The sequence below is a fragment of the Topomyia yanbarensis genome, chromosome 1 (genome assembly GCF_030247195.1).
Source record: "Topomyia yanbarensis strain Yona2022 chromosome 1, ASM3024719v1, whole genome shotgun sequence".
Classification (NCBI taxonomy): Eukaryota; Metazoa; Arthropoda; class Insecta; order Diptera; family Culicidae; genus Topomyia; species Topomyia yanbarensis.
In genome coordinates this window covers 35845607-35864278 of record NC_080670.1, presented here as the reverse complement: position 1 = coordinate 35864278, position 18672 = coordinate 35845607, and the positions used below count along the sequence as shown (strand labels likewise).

Genomic DNA, 18672 nt, shown 5'->3' with positions numbered 1-18672 from the left:
CGGTTAGAATTCTGGCAGAGAGTGGGATCGTTTATATCGATAGGGTTCGCGGTCATGTCGCCATGAGACGTGTTGTCTAATAGGTATGAGAGTATTTTCTTAATTGGTCCAGCTGAAGGCATGGACCTAGGCTTCTAGGATCAAGGGTAGACTTCTAGACGTAGACGTGATCGATACGTAACCGCGTGCGCGAGGGCTTTTTTATAGGTTCATGCTTGAGACCGCATTTGAGAATGTGTGAGTGTTAAGACGTTCACTATCACCATCTTTGTTGACCCAGCTGAAGGCGGGTGTATAATGGCAGTATAGGACTCGAAAAGAAGAAATAAAAGACAATATATGAGAGACGTAATAGATTAGATAGGTACAAGATACAGCTGAAGTTATGATCATCACATGAGACATACATTAGTACTTCAAACACTACTAATACTTGAATAGCCAATCACCACACATAGCACATCCTTTCTCAATTATCTATTTGCTATTGGTTGATTGTTGGTTATGAGCTGGTAAATAGAGGAAAGGTATAGAACAGAAAAAAAAGCTCATATCAGCCCTCCCGGCCTCCTCGACACACCACTATCGAGGTGTATTGTAATCAACATCTTGAAGCGGGCTTCTTATATAAATCAAATCCTCAGTAGTCATAATGTTTGGTGGATTATTAACATGAGAACTAATTAACCTCTAGTAGTAGAACTTGGTGCAAATAAAAACTAAAAAGAGCGAAGGTCCTTATATTTAGATAACTCTATTGAATCTATTGTGGCTTGATGATGTTTACAATACCGTCAATCCCATCAACCTGCGAGAGGGTGGACCATTCAGGCGTAAAATTGGAATAAAAAGGGCCCTCTCTATTGTCACACCTTGTCTTAGCATTATCCAAAAGCATTGAAATTCTAGAGAAAATTTTCAATAGGACGTAAGTAACATTGAGAGCCTCTCTTTGTTTACTTTCTCTTTCGTTTATTACGACGTCATTACAACACTTTGCACTAATTTTCCAGTACATATCGAAAGCCGACGGTTTTTACTAGAATATTATGCAAAGAGTAGAGTAGTAAATGTTGAAATGACCGAGTAATGAACAGAAGAGAAAGACCCCAAAGCGAATCTCTCATTGTTACTTACGTCCTATTGAAAATTTTCTCTAGAATTATTCGAATATTGATAAAATCCATATTAAATTTGCAAAAGGGCGAATAAGATTTATAAACAAACTTTAATTTTGATGGTTTCGCCCTTTTGACGAATTTATATTGAAATATATCTAAAAAAAGTCGAAAGCCGTATTCTTTTTGTAGTGAGCCTAGGTCAAATTGTAATTGTAATTTTATTGCATACGGTGTTTTTTTTTGGTTTACACCTAGTATCAGGACAAGGAAAAATCAATCAAATGATTGATATTCGATGGTACGCTTGATTTTAGATACCGATTTTGATGCACAGTTACTCTTTTCAACGGAATATCTATCATCAGAACTCCTGCGGACACGCGTTATGACACGTTTCTTCGAAATGTAGCACAGCATAAAGCACCGCTTAGATATCAAGTTACTCCTTTCGCAGTGTTGCAAGGAAGCCTTACCAATCAGAAACTAAAACTATGGCTTCATACAGCATAGCTATTCTAGCACTTAAACATGACTATTATGCAAAGCTGGGAAATCGGTTTGAGGTTGACAATCGGCCGATCGAAGCTCGATTCGATTGCCGTTTGCGGGAATTGGCTTGCGTAAAGCGGAGTTGTTTTACCGTTTGTAGGTTGATTACAATAAATAGGGCATACATAAATGTACACGCCGATGAGTAAAGCTCCGTACAGCACGTGATAAATCTGGTTATCCGCAGTTTTAATTGAGCACTAGAAAGATTCCGACGCCGGCCCGTTGCAGTAGTCCGCCACATTGAACGCCATCAGCATCAATTAATCATACTGTTCCAAAGTCGTCAGGATACCAGTTATTATCAACCTTCGCCCGGTATAAAACTTAGTAGATGTATTAAATCAGCTAATTTCCATGTTCAGTTGCCAGCAACAAATCTAAAATTGTCTATTATAGGGACCGAAATTCCGGATACTAGAAGCCATTCTCGTACGTTTTTGCTTGTAGAATCGAAATTCGGCACAGTTCTACAAGCATTCCGATGTCACGAGTCATTGCTAAATATTTAATAGCGATCCGACCTGTTAATACGAAAGCGATTATAACTACTAGAGGGCGTATGCCGCTGCCAGCACTGGTCGGATATTGTCTTGCTCTTACGTATCCTAGGTCATGTCATGTCAAGGTAATGAAAAACGAGCAACACACAACGGTTCGACCAGTAAATGCATAGAGACACTAGCGCTTTGCGCCTTCTCGTAGTCTGTTCATTTGATGCTCTTGACAAACTTACCGGCCGGGATTCCCTCTGTTAGGTTGACAAAAAAAAACACTGGTAATCCCCAGCGCGAGTAACTCTAACACGTTTTATTCAGTTAACTGTCCAGCTGATCAAAGCGCACACCATCAGCGAACATGCACTGCATAGTCGTTATACGCACATTTGTCCCATGTACTGAGTTTTCCCATACATGGGACAACACTGCGTATAACGGCAGAACAGGTAACTGCATTTCACACCACGTGAACTCTTGATGCAGTTGTTCGGGCGACACTTGACGCAAGTGTAGTTTAATGATCGAATTTTAGTAGTTCCAGTTTCTCCATTCCGGGCTTCGAAAGTGAGAAAATATATGCGTCTCGTGTATGGCACTTTAATATAGCAACTATATACAAGTCGCTAACGAAATGGTTTTAGCTCTTTCAATTAGCGATGAAGGCGAGTTTGTTGAACACTGAAGAACAGTTTTATGAACTATATTTCCGTTGTTTCGAGGATACGTAATCCCGCTGTCGCAAGTTTACATTCGTACATCTACAGTTTACAGGGAATCTCCGAAGTAAATCATAAGTCAGCTCTATTTATCAAGATACCAATTCCCCAACTTTAGGTTTAGAGTTCCAACAACTGTTGTAGCCACGCATCAGCAGTGATAGATAGCACCCACGGCTTACATATACTTTCTGTTAGCCGTGGATAGCACCGAGGTGTTAATCGTTGAATGCGTCATCATTGCACGTCAACATACCGCTACAATTACGACACGATCAGCGGAAAGTGCAACTTTACGATGATTCGGCAGGTTTACACCGGTTGCAGAAAAGGGCAGAAAGGGTGAGAAACAAACTTTTGCAGCGTCATGCTTTAGAAGATTAATCATCATAGAAACCGTACTAGCATTTCACAAGAATTTGCGATCAGTGCATTTGAGCACATTATTATGAAGACAATAACAAACCTCATCGTGGCTTACTTTTCTCAGTACTAAACTATATAGTTGAGTTTGAAATAATGCTAGCGCCTGGTTTTTATGAAGTTTAATGTTTTGGATATATACATGTTTTACTTCTCATTAAATTGTTATTGTTATATAATGGTACATCTATAATATTTCTACAATTTCGTGGGAAATTTGGGTATCAATATCACAAAAATATCAAAAAGTAAAGATCCAAAAGAAGAACATTTATTTAATAAAGAGATAATTGTACTCACCCATGAAAATTCCTTTACTGTGCTTCCTCGTACGCATATATTGCCGCCTGACAGGAGCTTCACTTTCCCATAAAGATTACATCCGGAACGAACACTGCACTTCATTCACTGCAACTCTCGAGGGCAACCCAGCTACCCAGTTCCTGGATACCGTACATTGATCGTTCCCGCAAGAGACGAAACGATGATGACGACGACGACGACGAGGAGGCAAAGCAAGCCGGCCGGCTTCGACTTTGACGAAATAGACAAGATACAAGACGAAGACGACAACCGGCACGACTCGATTAAGCTAATTGCTTCGCGTCCCCGCAGACCATTTAACTTCTTGATTAGTTTGAGTAATTGCAATTATGCGTCGAGCATAAGCCACGGAAGAGATGGTGATCGCAATACGGGAGGGGAGTCTTAGGAGAGGAGAGGGTTCTTTTTTCGCGAGGTCATCCCCGTGTCAGCAGATTCTAAGAATAGGCGATCGCAACTAGTTGAGTGCGGTCTCTCGAGATTGACGGGCATTAATCAAAGAGGTCAAATGCTTGCCGTAATGGCAGCCGCAGAAACGTTGCGTGTAGAATACCCTAATTGGAACCAATTGATGACGTTTTGGGATACAATGTGTGCGGGGGGAATAGAACCCGGAGGAAGATTGCCGGGAGGTGCAAAGCAAATATCAATGATGAAAAAATTACACGTAACAAAAAAATAAGAAAATGAATGTTAGCCAAATGTTTTGTTTTCGAAAACCTAACATTTCATGACAGGATTTACCAAGTTCATGGGAAACACATTCTTGTTTCACTAAATTTGCTGCGAGCTTACATTCTGCATTGATACACCGTGTTTTAATATATCGTTGGCATCCTTTCGGCGGTAGAGTAAGCGAAAATCAAGATTCTAATTCAGCTTTCTTAAACTTATATCTTCTGGCATCGACTCCAGTGAAAATATTGATTATATTTCAGAATAGAAAAATGCGCAAGTCATACTCGACAGCCGATTAGATTTTGGCAAAAAAAAAATTCAGTGACTAAGCAAAAATCTGTTTTAGTTTCTTGGGGCATATTCATGTCTCGAAACAATAACCAAAGTCGAACGAATTCAAATCCATCTTTACTATATCTTTAAGGTAGGTAACACGGTAACTTCCTACTGCTGTTGCGTCAGATTCTGTGCAAATTCTACATCTGGTGTGACCCTCCCATTAGGCGAAAACCTTGCCAAAAAGAAAATAGCCAACCCGCCGAGGCGGCATCAGCACTTTTATCTTGCGCGATGGGGTTGCAAGTCTCGGTCGCTTGCGTTGAAGATTCAACTCAAACGAGCGGGCGATAGTAGGACAAGTTGTGAAGAGTTGTCGAGCCAGATCATGATAGGATGTTAATTGGTCGAACGGGGTGCTTGAATGTTGTTGAAACCTGAAAACTCTTAATTTGCAATTTATTTATCAGTAGAACGAAAACTTACCAGTTACATAAACTTTGTATCAAGTCAAGGAAAAATGGATATTTTAATTATTACTTTTCAGAAAAGTTGGTGGGTCAGGGTGTAGACATATGGTTATAATGTTCTTAAATGTTGTTGATATAGCTTTCACAGGCTCGATATCGAATTAAAAAACCTGAACATTTTTGGACGGGTGAGAATACATGATCAAATGAAATTAGTCGTCGGAAAGGTCGTGGATTGAATAGACTGGGGATGGCAAAGTCCACCACGGCTTTTGCCTAAATGGTAAGGTAAAGTAGAATCGGCAAATTTAACTCTTAGAAATTTAACCCTGAGGAATTTTTTTGGCATTTACAAATAGATTATATATCCTATTCTTCTTCAGCGTTATTGACCAGGCCTCAGAATAGCAATTTCCTCGCATGTTTGGAAACTCAGCCTACCCGCGATCACCATCTCATTCACGACAGACATGTTACTTACAGGCAGGGAATTTCAAGCATTGGCAGATTTTCACAACCTCATTGCGTTAAAATCGCATTCAGGTGATTGTTGCATTTTTTTCACTTTTTTATCACAATATAACTTGCTTACCATACCTCGTAAGCAGCGAAATCACCAGTAGTGGAGAGAAGCCAACAAAATTCTGACTTTTCACAGTATCAACGATCAGTTTTCGCAGGTACACATATTACACTTCAATAGATTCTGTCGTTAGAAGTATGATGATCTATTTAGGATTATCAACGACAATCACTTTTTGCACATCAATAAGGGGGCGTTGTTCCATAATCCATATATTATACACACCGCGACTTGTTTTGTTTTGGTCACTATCAATTTTATCGTCAAAACACCGACCTAAAAATCCGAAGATTGATTGTCACGCACACTAATATGACAATATACATGACTTGACAATCGATGTGAGTGCCCAAACTGTTCGAAAGTCATTTCTTGAGCGTTTTTTCAAAACGTCATATCTGCAATGAGTTACTCTCTGTTTATACTTTCTCTTTCGATTTTTACGGCGTCACTATAACACTTTTCACTTATTTTACAGTACAGATCGAAAGACGGTGGTTTTAGCTAGCATATTATGCAAAGAGCTGAGGGATAAATGAGAGGCTGAGAGTAAGAGTGGGTTAAAATTTTGTTCAGAGCAAAAGTGGGTTAAAATATTCTGTTAGATCAGAAATGGTATAGTCATCACACCTCAGGCAAAAGTGGATCAAATATTAATTCGCGCAAAAATGGTTCGACAAAATTTTCAGGGCAAGACTGGTATAGAATATTAACCCATTTTTGCGCTAAGTAAAGAATCAGAATTTTCTTATTCGGACTTGTGGGAAATGAAATTTTATTAAATTTTTCGATGCCTTAGAAATCGTGTAATATAGGATCCGTATAGGTCAATAGGCATCGGAAATTGACGATTGCCGCCATTTTGAAATCCAAGATGGCGACTTCCGGTGCCCACAAAGTAGTGAGAACCACCATCAATATGGGTGTCATTTGAAAGGGGATGGTGAGCAGACATCGAAAATTGACCTTCACCGCCATTTTGAAATCCAAGATGGCGACTTCCGGTTACCAAAAAATAGTGAGAACCACCATCAATATGGGTGTCATTTGAAAGGGGATGGTGAGCAGACACCGAAAATTGACCACCACCGCCATTTTTAAATCTAAGATGGCGACTTCCGGTTACCACAAAATAGTGAGAACCACCATCAATATGGGTGTCATTTGAAAGGGAATGGTGAGCAGACATCTAAAATTGACTTTCACCGCCATTTTGAAATCCAAGATGGCGACTTCCGGTTACCACAAAATAGTGAGAGCCACCATCAATATGGGTGTCATTTGAAAGGGAATGGTGAGCAGACATCGAAAATTGACTTTCACCGCCATTTTGAAATCCAAGATGGCGACTTCCGGTGCCCACAAAGTAGTGAGAACCACCATCAATATGGGTGTCATTTGAAAGGGGATGGTGAGCAGACATCGAAAATTGAGCTTCACCGCCATTTTGAAATCCAAGATGGCGACTTCCGGTTACCACAAAATAGTGAGAACCACCATCAATATGGGTGTCATTTGAAAGGGGATGGTGAGCAGACACCGAAAATTGACCACCACCGCCATTTTGAAATCTAAGATGGCGACTTCCGGTTACCACAAAATAGTGAGAACCACCATCAATATGGGTGTCATTTGAAAGGGAATGGTGAGCAGACATCTAAAATTGACTTTCACCGCCATTTTGAAATCCAAGATGGCGACTTCCGGTTACCACAAAATAGTGAGAGCCACCATCAATATGGGTGTCATTTGAAAGGGAATGGTGAGCAGACATCGAAAATTGACTTTCACCGCCATTTTGAAATCCAAGATGGCGACTTCCGGTGCCCACAAAGTAGTGAGAACCACCATCAATATGGGTGTCATTTGAAAGGGGATGGTGAGCAGACATCGAAAATTGAGCTTCACCGCCATTTTGAAATCCAAGATGGCGACTCCCGGTTACCACAAAATAGTGAGAACCACCATCAATATGGGTGTCATTTGAAAGGAGATGATCAGCAGACACCGAAAATTGACCATTTCCGTCATTTTGAAATCCAAGATGGCGACTTTCAGTTACCACAAAATAGTGAGAACCACCATCAATATGGGTGTCATTTGAAAGGGGATGGTGAGCAGACACCAAAAATTGACCTCCACCGCCATTTTGAATTCCAAGATGGCGACTTCCGGTTACCACAAAATAGTGAGAACCACCATCAATATGGGTGTCATTTGAAAGGGGATGTTGAGCAGACACAGAAAATTGACCACCACCGCCATTTTGAAATCTAAGATGGCGACTTCCGGTTACCACAAAATAGTGAGAACCACCATCAATATGGGTGTCATTTGAAAGAGGATGATCAGCAGACACCGAAAATTGACTATTACCGCCATTTTGAATTCCAAGATGGCGACTTCCGGTTACCACAAAATAGTGAGAACCACCATCAATATGAGTGTCATTTGAAAGGGAATGGTGAGCAGACATCTAAAATTGACTTTCACCGCCATTTTGAAATCCAAGATGGCGACTTCCGGTTACCACAAAATAGTGAGAGCCACCATCAATATGGGTGTCATTTGAAAGGGAATGGTGAGCAGACATCGAAAATTGACTTTCACCGCCATTTTGAAATCCAAGATGGCGACTTCCGGTTACCACAAAATAGTGAGAACCACCATCAATATGGGTGTCATTTGAAAGAGGATGGTGAGCAGACATCGAAAATTGACCTTCACCGCCATTTTGAAATCCAAGATGGCGACTTCCGGTTACCATAAAATAGTGAGAACCACCATCAATATGGGTGTCATTTGAAAGAGGATGATCAGCAGACACCGAAAATTGACCATTATCGCCATTTTGAATTCCAAGATGGCGACTTCCGGTTACCACAAAATAGTGAGAACCACCATCAGTATGGGTGTCATTTCATACACCTTTAAAATTTGAAGATCCAAGGAATATTAATAAACCCAAAAATGGATTGAAGTGAACCAAAAGCAAGTTTATTGAAAATTAGCATTTTTTCGCTTTTTTCCTCATATAACCTATTTTAAAACCACTAAAATTAATATGGAATGGCATATATAATATTTTTTGTTGATGCGAGTAACAATCACAAAATTTTAATTTCGCGCGGGTCGATCATTCTTATCCAGGGGGTGGCATCCGTATGTTGATGTACAGACGTTGACAGTATCCAACATATAGTGGGCCCAGTCGCTTCTAGGCTCATACCTCCCATGCTCTTGCGCTTCTAGGCTCATACCTCCCATGCTCTTGCATTGGGTTGTTTTATCTTTAGTGTCTTCATGCCTCATCCACGAAGTATGAAGTGTGTGGTGCTGCATCCATGATGACTCCACCACCCTTGACGTGAGAGTGTCTTGGAATGCTCGAGTCGAATAAATGGTAGTTAAACTGAATCGGATAGCGTTTCCGAGTGAACGTAACGATTGAGCATTTACTCGGATGTAAAACCATTCTGTTTAGGTCACACCACGTACTAAAGCTCTCCAGTTCACTCTGAAGAAACTCGGAATCGGTTTTATCCCGTATTTGTCGAAAAAATTTCATATCATGGGCGAAAGAAGGGCGGGGTCCTTGTAATTTAATATTGATGTCATTAAAGTAGAGGAGGAAAATTAATGGACCGAGATGGCTACCTATTGAGATGCCGGATGTAGTGAAGAATGGTGCAGATAGGCAGTCCTTCATGCTGATTTGGAATTGCCTTCCATCGAGGAACCAACGCAGAAGTTGTCCATGAATACCGAGTTTGCCCAGCTTCGCTATTGCGACATCATGGTTGATTTTGTCGAAGGCCGAACCGATCCATGTGAATAGCATCGGTTCGCAATTCGTCAGTAAATCCATCGAGTACATATGTTGTAAACGAGAGCAGGTTGGTCGTTGTCGATCATTTAGGCATAAAACCATGTTGTTGCAATGTAATGTTTGCAGTGAAAGAAAATCGGATCTAAAACGGCTACTACTGAACACTCCCTTTCAAACGTTACCCATGTTTATGATGGTTCTCACTATTTTCTGGTAACCGGAAGTGACCATATTGGATTTCAAAATAGCCTAATTGTCGATTTCCGATGTCTACTGACCACCCCTTTCAAATGACACCCATATTGATGGTGGTTCTCACTATTTTGTGGTAATCGGAAATCGCCATCTTGGATTTCAAAATGACGTAATAATCAATTTCCGATATTTACTGACACTCGCTTTCAAATTATACCCATATTGATGATGGTTCTCTCTACTTTGTGGTTACCGGAAGTCGCCATCTTGGATTTCAAAACGGCGTAACAATCGATTTCCGATGTCTACTGATCCTTTTTAAATGACACCCATATTAATGGTGGTTCTCACTATTTTGTGGTAACTGAAAGTCGACATCTTGGATTTCAAAATTACGTAATAATCAATTTCCGATATCTACTGACACCCCTTTTCAAATGACACCCATATTGATGGTGGTTCTCACTATATTGTGGTAACCGGAAGTCGCCATCTTGGATTTCAAAATGGCGGTAATGATCAATATTCGGTGTCTGCTAACCACCTCCTTTCAAATGACACCCATATTGATGGTGGTTCTCACTATTTTGTGATAATCGGAAGTCGCCATCTTGGATTTTAAAATGGCGGTGATGGTGAATTTTTGGTGTTTGCTGACCATCCCCTATAAAATGACACCCATATTGATGGTGGTTCTCACTATATTATGGTAACCGGGAGTCGCCATCTTGGATTTCAAAATGGCGGTAATGATCAATTTTCGGTGTCTACTGATCATCCTCTTTCAAATGACACCCATATTGATGGTGGTTCTCACTATTTTATGGTAACCGGAAGTCGCCATCTTGGATTTCAAAATGGCGGTGAAGGTCAATTTTCGATGTCTGCTCACCATCCCCTTTCAAATGACACCCATATTGATGGTGGTTCTCACTATTTTGTGGTAACCGGAAGTCGCCATCTTGGATTTCAAAATGACGGTGAAAGTCAATTTTCGATGTCTGCTCACCATCTCCTTTCAAATGACACCCATATTGATGGTGGTTCTCACTATTTTGTGGTAACCGGAAGTCGCCATCTTGGATTTCAGAATGGCGGTAATGGTCAATTTTCGGTGTCTGCTCACCATCCCCTTTCAAATTGCACCCGTATTGATGGTGGTTCGCCATCTTGGATTTCAAAATGGCGATAATGGTCAATTTTCGGTGTCTGCTCACTATCTCCTTTCAAATGACACCCATATTGATGGTGGTTCTCACTATTTTGTGGTAACCGGAAGTCGCCATCTTAGATTTCAAAATGGCGGTGGTGGTCAATTTTCGGTGTCTGCTCACCATCCCCTTTCAAATGACACCCATATTGATGGTGCTTCTCACTATTTTGTGGTAACCGGAAGTCGCCATCTTGGAATTCAGAATGGCGGTAATGGTCAATTTTCGATGTCTGCTCACCATCCCCTTTCAAATGATACCCATATTGATGGTGGCTCTCACTATTTTGTGGTAACCGGAAGTCGCCATCTTGGGTTTCAAAATGGCGGTGGTGGTCAATTTTCGGTGTCTGCTCACCATCCCCTTTCAAATGACACTCATATTGATGGTGGTTCTCACTATTTTGTGGTAACCGGAAGTCGCCATCTTGGATTTCAAAATGGCGGTGGTGGTCAATTTTCTATGTCTGCTCACCATCCCCTTTCAAATGACACCCATATTGATAGTGGTTCTTACCATTTTGTGGTAACCGGAAGTCGCCATCTTGGAATTCAAAATGGCGTAATTATCGATTTCCCATATCTACTAACCACTTCCTTTCAAATGATACCCATATTGATGATGGTTTTCCTTGATTGGTGATAAATCATTTTTGAAAACATTCTTAGAATAAAAATGGAATATATATCCTCTCAGGGCAAAAGTGGTATATCTTTTTAACCCACTTTTGCGCTAAGGTTTTTTTGTCCCATTTCTGCTCTGACTGGTACTTAAACCGGTTTTGCTCTAAATAAAACGTATACCGCTTTTGCTCGCAGCGAATTTTTAACCCACTCTTGCTCTCAGCCTCTCAAATGTTAAAGTGACCGAATTATTAACAGAAGAGAAAGTAAACAGAGTAACTCATTGCAGATATGACGTTTTGAAAAAATGCTCAAGATTTAAGCGCTTGAAATCCATAAGGTCACTGACTCATGTTGGACAGAATACATTCCTCGACAAACATATGATTACGGCGTAAAAGCCAACTGTCAAAATTCTCTTTGAAACGAAATTTCGGACAAACCGTTACTGGCTTAGTACAGTAAATAGCAGTAACCGATAAAGAATTTTTTTTTCTTTTATCTACTGCCAACATCTGTGATTTGGGGATTACGGTTTGTGCGGAATTTCCATTTAAAGTGAATTTTGACAGTTGGCTTTTAAGCCGTAATCATATGTTTATCGAGATTCTTTTTATCTGGGACGGGACCTGCGAATAGGTGCCCAATAGAAAATCCTACCGATTTTCCCACCGACTAAATCGGCTTGCGTCGGCACAATCTGCCGACTATACCACCAATTCTCGACAAAAATATGATTACGGCCTAAAAGCCAACTGTCAAAATCCATTTTGAATGGAAATTCCGGACAAACCGTTACTAGTCGCACACAGTTCACAACAGTTTACGAAAGAGAAAACTTTTCTCTTTCGTTTACTACCAACATTTGTGGTTGGCGTGTAACGGTTTGTCCGGAATTTCCATTCAAAGTCGATTTTGACAGTTGGCTTTTAGGCCGTAATCATATGTTTGTCGAGAATTGATCGGTCGATTGTTGCACCGACCCTTATGGGACTTTAACATGGGAGTCTGCCGACGCGACAACCGATTAAGTATGACCGTCGAAATCTGTTGAAATCGGTCTATTTCAACCTATACTAAAGCCAAATACAAATATGTATTTGTATTTGCTAAAGCGGTCGATTACTTGGTAGTTTAAAACAGGAACCAGATTTACACAGATTAAATCTGGCGATAAATATGCCGACGGATATTGTTTACCGACGAAACCCAACTTAGTCGGTTAACTAATCGGTCGACCTCGAAGCACCCGATTTAGTCGGTCGACTGGGAAATTTCACAACTGTCAAATTTTCTATGGGGTGTGTTCTTCTTTTTTCTGTTCATTTTATCTTTTGTCTCACATAGCCACTCTTTCTGTCTCACATTTTTTAAATGGACTGGCTGCATTCGACGTTCGATTGTTTCCTTTTCTCGTCTCAGGTTTTTACTATTTTGTATCTAACTTCTCGACACACATATGATTATCCAAATAAACGTATGATATAAGAGCCTAACGACCTGTTCAGGGTAGCATGAAGATGGAATGAAAAGGATCCCCTAAGGGTATATATGGGTAAATGTATAGTTTAGTTCCTGTTTTGTCTAGTTCAGTGAAAGAGGTCTTTTTTAATTGCGGTTTTTTGCTAAATTTATATATCTTGGCCCTGCATAAACCGAAGGCGAGCAGAAATTGAAAATGTTTTACTAAAGTTAGGAAAAGAGTGATGCGTAATAATGTAACGAAGACATAGTGCCGGTGATACTATGCAGCAAAGCTAGTGTGAAGCGGCTTGGCCGCATTGCCGAGGACAAGGATCCGCCGGACGTAGAGGGACCTGTGTAGCACTCGTTTCCCCGATTTACTCAAACATTGGGGCTATGCCCAATTCCAAGCCGACTGAGCGGCAGCGACTTTGCAATAGAACATTAATTGACAGCAACTTAGCAATAGAATTTAATTAATTGTATCATGAAGCCAACATTTGCCTCTGTAATCGCAATCATAACGCTTTGCAAAATATTCGAAAACGCGTCAAATATGCAATTTTTCAAAATCATTCCAAACTACTCTTTGAAAAATATGCGGGCCAAAACGTACCTGTTCTGGGATAAAATGCACTACAACAAGGGGGCATAAATTACCATAACAACGCGGCAAAATGTGCGGTGAACAGGAACGTAATTTTGTTGTCTGTAGGGATTTCACGAAAGTGTGCCATTGAATCAAGGACAAATAATAAAGACGTAAAACGTACGAAGAACGTCTCCATGGCTCATTCTACTCCTTTAGAATGACTGACTCAGCCCTACAGATTCGACAGCGCTCACCACTTGATAGGAACGAGTTACCCTACCGCTAAATGATCCATGAATTGAACATGATACTTAGCCTTTAGCCGAACGAGATAAGACACCAATGATGTGCATAATGCGGCACATTTGCTGCTAACCTGCAACTTCTGCCGACAGTGTTTCGCAGCCCCAGGAAGCCGAGAAAAGTATTGGAAAACTACGACTCGTTTCTGTCGGAAAGCTATGGGTATATCTCGCCATCGAGCAGTAGGTTAGTGTTATTTTTATTGAAATAGAAGCTCATCGAGTGTTGAACATTTTCTAGATCACTGATTCAAATTCACCGGTTGGTAGGCGCTTCATAGAAGTTCAGAGTATGTAGTTGGTCAACAAAGTACTGAGCGATGTGGCGTACGGATAACGATGAACAGTGATGAACAAAGAATTCAGCAAGTTTCACGAGTATGTGGGAAAATCTAGAGCGCGACTAACGTATAACCGCATAACAATTTAAATGTAAAATACGGACTTTTTTCGCTGTAAGAATCAGTTAAGCCCAAATCATAAAACTGGATAAAAACATTCGGTCTATGCAGAGTTGTTTTTTTGTGATTTAATGTTGAATTTACCTTAAATGGGTTTTGCTACGTGCATATTATTTTTTTCATTCTTGTTGTCCTTTTCGGTAGAGAACGTAAAAATTGTATGCTTAAATTGGACATGTTTAACCCGTTGTTCCAAGCTTGGATTGCTGTCTTGACGATATTTTCCAGTTGACTTTCCAAGATAGATGGAATTATGGTAATTCATACAATTTAAAAAGGTTGTATATATTGAAACTGGAAGATTTGAACATATCGTTTTCGTGATGTATTCAGCCGAATGAATCCATGTTAGCATCTAGATACTCGATTGGAACGAACATTTGTAATTTGAATAAAAAATTCGCTTAGAGTTTGCCCCTTGCGAATCAATCAATGGCGGAGTTATAACCAAGAGCGGACACAAGCTCAACCTCAAACACGTTAATACAATATAGAGCAGTGATTTTTTTAAAGAATGTATCACATTTGGACTCTCAACGGTTAAAATATAACGTCAGGAAATTTTTTATTGCTACCTTGAAAATAAATTATGTTGAAAATGGTTGTATACCATTACCCCGAAAGCCATTTCCCAGAAAGCCATTCCCCAGAATTCCCTTCCCCAGAATGTACCATTCCCCAGAAAGACATTTCCCAGAATGTACCAATCCCTAGAAAACCATTATCCAGAATGTCCCATTCCCCAGAAAGTCATTCCCCAGAATGCCCCATTCCCCAGAAAAGTTATCGGTTCTATAGCCGCGTATAGAACAAGGGTACCTGAGCTTATAGGCATCATATTGTACATGAGTGCTGTTCAAAAGCCATTTTTTGCGAAATATTCGGCTGATATACAGCCTACTCACACTTTGTACCGCGTCTATGGAGGAATATCAAAACAATTTGTGTACTGGTTGAGAAAAAAAACAAAATGAAAATGGAGGAAAAGTTGTTTTTCTTTCTATCTATCTACCACATGTGTTTAAACTTTTTTCAATACAGCGTTTGATCCAGGCTCGAACGTATGCTTCTAGAAGCTATGGGGATAAAGTTGTTCCAGTGCGCTTGCTGTTTGATCCATTTGGACATTTGGTTATATGAATGATATTGTCGTTCTTAAATCGAACGATTTTTGTTTTGATTAGAAGTTGATTTCACTCACTGACGAATAAAAGCATGGTTTTGGGAATATTTTTTTTAAAACTACCTCCTTTCCTACACAAAACTAAAATTTATTCATCGCAGTTTACTATCATTTTCTGGCTCGAAGATTTGATTCCCTTTAATTTGTTTGTGACTCCTAGGCCGACAAACTTTTTTTTGTGCTTACAAAGTGCGCCATATCATATTTGTTTTGATTTGGACTTCATTGTTTTTGATTAATAGAAATGTCAACCATTAACGGCGTTATAACGGCATCGCTGACTACCGCTTACGGCTTACAACTACAGGGTTTTTAGGCTCTAAAGTATAGCTTCATATACCCATATACGGTCTATTTTAATGCATAATGCTCGTAATGCTTATAAACATTCGCAAAGCTTGTATACAACTTATAAACATTTGCAAAGCTGATATACAGCTTATAAACATTTGAGAAGCCCATATAAAGCTTATAAACATTGGACAGCTCTTATATAGTCAATATGCTGCTTACTTTAGTGCTTAGTGGTTTGCTGGGTCATTATTTGTGGTTAAGCCAAAGGTTTACGCATACCTAATTAAAGGAACTATGCGGTGTTAAGCTGCTGAGGATATGCCGTCGAAAGCGGCGGCCTCTCGCAAGCAAACCTGTTATCCTCTCGTATAACCGGTTTACTCGAACATAGGACTTGGTTCCTTCTTTCAAACATGAGCAGTTCTTTGAATTTGTACGCCAAGTAATTCTTGCACGCAAACTTGTGATCTTTTCGTCTGCCCGGTTTATTCAAACATATATGTTGATAGGTTGAATCCATATTAAAATCGAAATGAATGCATATTTTGACAAATGGGTTCGTGGGTTTTTAGAGCATTTATCTAAAAACTTCTTTTGTATTGGGAATGTTTCGTACACAAATGTACGGTTTACTCAAACAGGTTGCACTAAATACATTCAAAAGTATTTTCATACCTTACGCCAAATGGTACTTATACCACAGAGTTACAGACATAATACTCGACAACAATTATTCGTCAATGTTAGCAATCATTTTGAATTGAATATATTACTAGTTGGGACTGTTATAGCATTTCCGATTATGGCGCCACTGACATATGCACAAGTATACGGAGATATACCAATTGCTCCTGGGCCTGAGGGTTGACTAATTTGTAAATGAGTGGTTGGAATCGTGTATAAAAGGTGTAGCTAGTGTTTTGGCCGAATTGGTGCAATGATATTTTTGGGAGGAGCCGCCGCTTTCGACGGCTTATCCGTACCAGCTTAACATCGTGCATCATGCATCAGTTCCTTGACTTAGGTAATGTACAAAGTTTTGGTTTCGCCAAATAACCTTACTTACATAACACTGTTTCATTCTTTTGGATCCTAGAAAGGGGGCTACCGCTTTCTATGGTTGTTGTTAAATGGCACTGAAAAACACACCTGTACTGAATTTTGCGATTCGTCCTATATGTATGCTTATATTATTAAAAGAAAAGTAAAAATATTGCTATTGTCTAATGCTGCTACCAGTGCACTTTTCGAGGGGAGCAATATGGCCAATACACTGAAAAAATGTTTCGATTTTTATCAAAAGAATTTCCCACTTCAAAAAAATGTCTGGGAAATGGTTATAACTGTGGAATGAACTTATGAGCATTGGTTCATTCTGGATATGGTTTTCTGGAGAATAGTTCTTTCTGGGGAAAACACTTCGGTATTTTAGTTTCTGTTGAATGGTTTTTCGGGAAAGTCAGCTATTCTTTATTTAAATTCGGAATAAATAATGTCATCCTAACTTCCGGTTTCAACACAATGCAAATCATTTCAAATGTGACCGAATCGAAGAATGTAGTTCGATGGAAGTGGGAACGAGTACAGTCGTGATTCGCTGGTTGGGCCACAGCCTTATCCAACTAACGAATTTGATTCGCTAGTTGGACCCAGTAAACGAAATGGCGGCTAGGCGTGTTAAAATACATGCTGGCGAGCGATAGGCTATTGAAACATTGTTCTAGGAAACCCGCCGTAACTCCCCAGCAACCCACCCTGATAGTGTGGGGACGGACTGACAAATGTCAAAAACTTTCCAAGGAATATGTTGGCAGTGTAAATGCATCTGTTCACATCTCTAAACATTGCCAGATTGATTGTCAAAGTAAATTTTACACGAGATTTTGACGTTCAGATGCTTTTTAGTTGGACAATGGTCCAACAAGCGGAGGTCCAACTAAAAAGCGGTCCAGTTAAAGTGTCGAACCAGCGAATCACGACTGTAGTACGTTTGAAAAGATCAAATCAACAAAAAAAGTTAAACTTTTCTGGGGAATGACTTTCTGGGAGATGGTCCATTCTGGGGTATGGAATTCTGGGGAACGGTACATTCTGGGAAATGACTTTCTGGGGAATAGTATATTCTGGGGGATGATATTCTGGGGAGTGGAATTCTGGGGAATGACTTTCTGGGGAATGATTTTCGGGGGAATAGTATACAATCGTTGAAAATAAATGCATTTACCCTAAACTGTTATACAAAGAGAAACGTTATCCGAGAGCTGTCAAAGCCAATCAGGCCGGGTGACACTCACTGGAGCTCACCTGCAGCACAGACTCAACGCAATGTTTTGATTTGACTTATTTTAATATTCACATGTAACTGTTGTGTTTATTATTCAATTATTCGTGTTTAGAAAATCCAGTCTTTTCACCCGAAACTCGCCTGTAAACATGCTTCGAAAGCTAGCGGTACTGGTTCCAGTTGGATCACGAATGCTTTCCTCCAACACTGCCGCAGTGGTTAAGGTACATCGCAGCATTTACGCAAGACGCTACCCGACGATGGTGGTGCTTCCGAACGGAGCCACAATTAATGTGAATTATCACGAACCGAGAAGAATCATCAAGGTTTGTCCAGTTCAGGGACTGGGTTCGCTATAATACTAATGATCGCGTTTTGCAGCTCCCACTAGATTTGAGCCTCTTATCGGAAGCGGACAGAAAGGCACGACTGGAGAAGCGGAAACCGAAACAAATTCTCCGCATTGAGGATGAAGTCGAGGATAATTTCAACGCTAGGAAGTACGTGAATTTCATTAAAAAGAAGTAAGGTGGACGTCGGTAGCTGGTAGTGTGTACATTGATTTAATAAAGGTAGAGTAAACATATTGGAAAC

General features: G+C 40.1%; 2 protein-coding genes across 9 annotated transcripts in view; one reads left to right on the top strand and one right to left on the bottom strand.

Annotated features, from left to right (window-relative positions):
• Positions 1 to 5950, bottom strand: part of LOC131677369 (cystinosin homolog) — a 42931-nt gene extending 36981 nt beyond the window's left edge. For 2 of the 8 annotated variants that reach the window (XM_058957131.1, XM_058957140.1), the window contains exons 1-2: positions 5539 to 5950; positions 3610 to 3908 (exon numbers count right to left, since the gene is read on the bottom strand). The gene's annotated coding sequence lies outside the window, so the exon portion shown is untranslated. Of the gene's footprint in view, positions 1 to 3609; positions 3937 to 5538 lie in introns of all 8 variants that reach the window. The other 6 variants (XM_058957133.1, XM_058957132.1, XM_058957134.1 and 3 more) reach the window with 6 other exon arrangements.
• Positions 5951 to 18085: 12135 nt separating this feature from the next.
• LOC131677368 (large ribosomal subunit protein mL55) lies at positions 18086 to 18671 on the top strand. Its single transcript, XM_058957130.1, has 2 exons — positions 18086 to 18404; positions 18460 to 18671. The coding sequence occupies exons 1-2, from the start codon at positions 18228 to 18230 to the stop codon at positions 18604 to 18606; spliced, it is 324 nt and encodes a 107-aa protein (XP_058813113.1). The 5' UTR covers positions 18086 to 18227; the 3' UTR covers positions 18607 to 18671.
• The last annotated feature ends 1 nt before the right edge of the window (position 18672 follows it).

Bases quoted from the DNA above. Each gene is read 5' to 3' on its own strand.
- LOC131677368 (XM_058957130.1), top strand. From the start codon at position 18,228: ATGCTTCGAAAGCTAGCGGTACTGGTTCCAGTTGGATCACGAATGCTT. The intron at 18,405-18,459 runs GTTTGTCCAGTT...CGCGTTTTGCAG, and splicing joins AACCGAGAAGAATCATCAAG to CTCCCACTAGATTTGAGCCT.